Source organism: Branchiostoma floridae, chromosome 2 (genome assembly GCF_000003815.2).
Source record: "Branchiostoma floridae strain S238N-H82 chromosome 2, Bfl_VNyyK, whole genome shotgun sequence".
Classification (NCBI taxonomy): domain Eukaryota; kingdom Metazoa; phylum Chordata; class Leptocardii; order Amphioxiformes; family Branchiostomatidae; genus Branchiostoma; species Branchiostoma floridae.
Window position 1 is genome coordinate 9993369 of NC_049980.1, and position 5457 is coordinate 9998825.

General features: G+C 39.3%; 1 protein-coding gene across 1 annotated transcript in view; it reads left to right on the forward strand.

The window, feature by feature from the left end:
• LOC118409354 (peroxisomal multifunctional enzyme type 2-like) overlaps positions 1–5457 on the forward strand; it is a gene marked incomplete in the record, with an annotated part of 22965 nt that overhangs the window by 15849 nt on the left and 1659 nt on the right. Inside the window, 11 exon segments of the mRNA XM_035810321.1 lie at positions 355–461; positions 1055–1120; positions 1362–1431; positions 1784–1890; positions 2286–2434; positions 2835–2856; positions 3091–3229; positions 3581–3711; positions 3938–4024; positions 4614–4758; positions 5346–5449. Coding sequence (XP_035666214.1) covers positions 355–461; positions 1055–1120; positions 1362–1431; positions 1784–1890; positions 2286–2434; positions 2835–2856; positions 3091–3229; positions 3581–3711; positions 3938–4024; positions 4614–4758; positions 5346–5449 — 1127 coding nt within the window.

Here is a 5457-nt window from a genome sequence, read left to right on the forward strand (position 1 = left end):
CCGCTCGACTTTTTTTCCGTCAGCCAATTCTCATTGTCGCGAAAACAGCTATTCCAGGAGTTAGAGAGACTGAACTGAGACCTTGAAAAACGGGTTTTAATGAGATTATCGTATGCGAAAGGGTAATCATAACAATAGCAAAACAAACAGTGTGTGGCTTTTACGGCCGTGGACGGCGTCCCCAAGCAGCCTGTAGCTTCCACCAAGGAGCTTTTATCAGATTTTTGTCCGGCAAAGTTGACGGATTGGTTTTAAAATTTTTCCGTCACACGCAGCAAATTTCCGTAAATTGACGGAAAAACGGACGCTGGCTAGAGCCCTGTACTTACAACTGAATAACATTTCTATTTGCAGTGACTACCAGAGACGAGCAGGGGGATCTTGTTGCATATAACCAGTTCTCCACATTTGTTGTTGGTGCTGGGGGATTCAATGGCAAGCGAGTTTCAGACAAGGCCAAGGTATGTACATGTTGTATGGATGGTACTTCATACCTCACTTTATCTTAAGAATAATTGGCACTTCATCTAGTGTATGCAGAACATGAAAACATACTACATGTAATTTCTAAATTCATGATGTACTGTAAATGCAGAAACTTTCGCAGTGGTTTAATGTTCGCGGTTTTCGCGGTGGCCGCTGCACCGCAAACTTAAAACCACTGCAAACATTTTTCCATGGCAGTAAGAGATTACCACGAAATTAAATCCCCGCGAACTTAAATGCATTTGCAGTATTTGGAAGATAAGCACAAAGTAACACAGATGGTAACACAGCTGTTTTTTTTCCCTATATCAAGAATTTTGAAGATGTCCCTTCAGAAAAAAAAAACACTTGCTATAATGGTAGTCATCATGGGAATGTCTGTTACTTCAAACAAGAAACAGATGTGAAAATTTTATGCTACTAGATATGTTGTACACTAATTATGAAGGCCATTGCTTACTTCTTCTCACTAGTGAATTATGCTGTAGTCAGTGTTGTGTATGAAACCTAGAGATATCATAAATCCAAGAGTATCCAGTTCATGTTGAACTTTGTTACCAATATATAGAACACCGTACCTGCTCCCAAGAGGGCCCCAGATGCATCTGTCCAGCAGAAGACTTCTATAGATCAGGTAACAATGCTGAACTGTACATTCTATTGTTTTATCAATGTAATATATATATATATATATATACAAACACATATATACCAAGTTTACAAATTTGCAGCACTTGTACTGTGAAATTAAAAAGTGAAAATACAGATTTGATGCTAGTATTCAAAACCATTACAGCCATTTCAAGCAATGTGAACAGTTAATTCCTTTCCATATAGTAAGCCAGATGTTCCATATGATATTGTCCCACCTTCAGGCTGCTCTGTACCGCCTGAGTGGAGACTACAACCCTCTCCATATTGACCCAACCTTTGCAGCTATGGGAGGTGAGTATATCTTAAAGACATAGTGATATACCTGACAGCAAATGGTCTCACAAGTTATATTTTATGTGTTTCAAAACTGTATTTCTCGAGTTTGTTTATTACATTTTTTCTCGAGTTTGTTTATTACATTTTAAGAACCAAGATTTGTATCAAACCAAACCAGTAATATCCACTAAATTTCTTAAACTTTAAAGAAAGTGTTCCATTTTAACTTGTTATCTAAATACATTTTTTACATCATGGGATTTCTGATTTAGGCCCTAATACCATTTGAACGTACTGGTTATTATGACAAGAACAGTTGTGTGTGTCTCATCATGTCACTCTGCGTTTTCCTGCCATTTGGCATTAGGATTCAAGAAGCCCATCCTCCATGGTCTGTGCAGCTTTGGCATTGCTGCCCGCCATGTTCTCAAGACTTACGCCAACAACGATGTCACCAAGTTCAAGGCCATCAAGGTGCAAAACTCTAAGATCTGTACCTCTAATATTACGTTTTAAAATTTTCTGCATTGTTGTACAAGTTTTGAATTTCATTTTTTTGTACTTGAATGGACTCCAGAAAGAGGGGTGTTACAGCTTTACAGGGGTGTCTCCAGCTTGATTTTTTCCATCCCTCTCATTATTTTAAAGTGCATGCTGTTGATTTTCCTGGTTAAATATGTCAGTTTCAGATTATGAAAGTACATTTTCAATAGTTTCGTGTTTTTGGGGACGGATGGGGTGAAGTTATTTTCTGTCCCAACAAGCAAATTTCCATCCCGGGGTGGGATGATGGGTGACCTGGAGACAGCATTGCAGCATTATGGGTATACTAACGGAGATCTGTCCTACATATACGTGTTCCACCCCAGGTGAGGTTCGCTAAGCCCGTGATCCCAGGACAGACCCTGCAGACTGACATGTGGAAGGAAGGCAGCAGGGTGCACCTGCAGGTGAAGGTGGTGGAGACAGGGGACATCGCGCTCAACGGGGCTTACGTGGATCTGGTGGAGGGGGCTGGGTAAGGGTTACACAGTCACTCTGTATCTGAAGCCTCTGAGGTAGACAGATGTGTACTTTGTGTAATATCTTCATCTATGTCTGCCTTAAAATCAGGTACAGTGTGAAGAAAAAATCCCATAAAGATAAATTGTAGGCAATGCTTAATAAATTTCCAATACACCACCATTTTTTTATGATTTCAGATTCTGTAAAATTTGGACATTATTTTGTAGAGACAACTCTGTTGCTACAAATTTTAAAGCAGTTGATACCAATAGCACATGTATGGGGGACTTCAGCAATCAGTCAATACAGTTATGGATAAAGATAGAAAGACATTTTTGTGTGTTCTTTGCATGTCATCTAGCTGTGTTGAGTATGTCAAGGAATGACACATAAACATATTTTGCTATCTACAGGTCTGCTCCTCAGGCTGGCCAGGTCAGTAATTCATGACACTTTTGTTACCTCCTAATTTGGCATCAGTCGTGCTTGTAATACGCCTATAGATTTTCCTGCAGTTCACAATGACATTTTTTTTTGTACATGAACATGTCTGTGTTTTGTACATTTTGAGTACAATTCTAAATATTTACTCACTATACTGTCTTCTTGAAATATGATAAGCTTGAAATCATTATGATAGTTTTTATATCATATTTTTTCCACCAACAGGTGAGTGCTGGCCCCGGCCTGCCAAGTGATGCTGTTTTTGGCCAGATGGCCCAGCAGCTGACCCCTGACCTCGTGAAGAAGGTCAACGCTATTTTCCAGTGGAACATCACCAAGAACAAGAAGCAGGCTGCCCAGTGGAGTAAGCAAAAATCATTCCCACCTCAAAGTTTTTGGGGAAAAAAAATTAATGTTTTCTCGCAAATTCATGCCTGAGGCTGATTGCAGGTAACATGAAAAGGGGACAAATAAATCGCGTAGAACAATATAGAATATGTCTACTCTAGTCTAAAGGCTAACTCTAACTTGCAACTTGTTGTAGTCTATTGTAACTAATCATTTGAAAAGAAAAATACATTGTCTCTGTGGTCTGATCCAATTGTCTACTACTAGTTAAATGCCAATCATTAGACCAGACTTCTTGCAAAATCAGATTTAAAAAAATGCCCTAGTAATAATTTGTTATGATATTTTCTTTAATATCTGCTTGTAGCTGTAGACCTGAAGACAGGCAGTGGTTCGGTGTACAAGGGAACCCCCAAACAGGGAAAACCAGACACCACTATCACCATGTCTGATGAAGACTTTGTAGCCCTGGTGTCAGGGAAGCTCAATGGACAAACGGTTTGTACTTTGAACTTTTGTCAAATTACTAAAAATACAGAGAGTATTTATTTATTTTTTATTGTTTTTTTAATCCTCAAATTGAATCACCAAATTGGATAAAAGGCTTAGCCATAAACAACTACATTTAAGGTTATGTATTGTCTAATTTAAGGTTATGTATTCTCTAATAAAAGATTTGCCTTATCCCACCATTTTGTCTGACATTCTTAATGTTTTCCCTCAGGCTTTCTTCCAGGGGAAACTGAAGATCACAGGGAACATGATGCTGATGACCAAGCTGGAGGGGCTGTTCAAGGGCCAGCAGGCACAAGTAAGTTGATAGAGCTAGTAGTATTAGTAGTATCTAGTATCTCATTTATACTGCTGCTGGGGTCCCTGACACGTCAGCAGTGGGCTAGTCTTCACACCACACTTCCTAGTGACCCTGTCCAGCGGGTTCACCCTAGAGCTAAAATTCTCAATAACAAGCATGCTTCTGAAAACATGATACGGAGAAGTTTGATTTTGCCAATAAATCAAATTAAAGTGGGATAATTTGAGGCACACAGTATGTTATCTACATGTATAATATAGAATATTTGGAACATGTCTTAGTGATGATGCTTTGTGCACAGATAACAACATTGAATTAGATATGTGAGACTCTTTTAATTTCTTCTGACCAGATATGCCATCACCTTTTAGTTTATCTTCAATATATCAATAGGTATTAGCATTGTAGGATATAGTGTAGTGAATGCATAAAACATATATGTTGTTAAGTAGTATAGATTGAGGAATCTTCCAACACATATATTAACTAAATAATGTAAAGAAAATATTCCATCATCCCTAGATCTTGTATTGTATGTAGTTGTGTTTTTCTCACTGTTGTATCACCCCCACCCCTGTTACCATAGCAGCCCGCTGGCCCCGCCCTGCTGAGTGACCCAGTGTTTGATGAGCTGGGCAGGAGGCTTCCCTCCGCCGGCGCCGCCATACGGAAGGTCAAGGCTATCTTCTTGTGGAACATCACAAAGGACAAGAAACAGGCTGCCCAGTGGAGTAAGTGTATTTGGTATTCTCACTTGCTTCTATAGGCTTTCATCACATTTCCAAACTGGGGCCTGACCAGGCTGTTTGTGGATTCAAAAAATGGAAATGTATATGTAAAACTATACACAAATTATTGCCCACGACTATTCCCTTTATGTCTTGTGTAGTTTGGTGTCTTTTATATCATACTTCTTGTTCCCAAAAGCCTGGCCGGGCCCCAATTTGAAAAATGTGATGTAGGCCCAGCTGGTGAAGAAAGTATTTTTTGCTTTAGATTGACAAATTGGGAGTAATCTCTGAAATGTTTTCTCTCTGATCACCTAGATTTTGTGTCAGTATTATCCGTGAACATTTGTTGCATACATGTTGATATGATAAGAGGTTCTGGATTTGATTCCTGACATAGACATAGATTGTGTTTTGGACGCAACTTGAGGGAAGAAAATGCACCACCATTGTTTGGTTGAGACCCATATACAGACATCTTGACGATAGTGGAAAGCTTCAAGGCCTTTATACCTTGGTAAAAGCTGGTACCAAAAAAGTTGCACATTACAGAGAAATAGCTATATTTCACTTTTTTCATATTTCCTCAGCTATTGATCTGAAGACTGGCAGTGGTTCTGTGTACAAGGGAACACCCAAGCAGGGGAAGCCAGACACCACCATCACCATCGCAGATCAGGACTTTGTGGACCTGGTCACCGG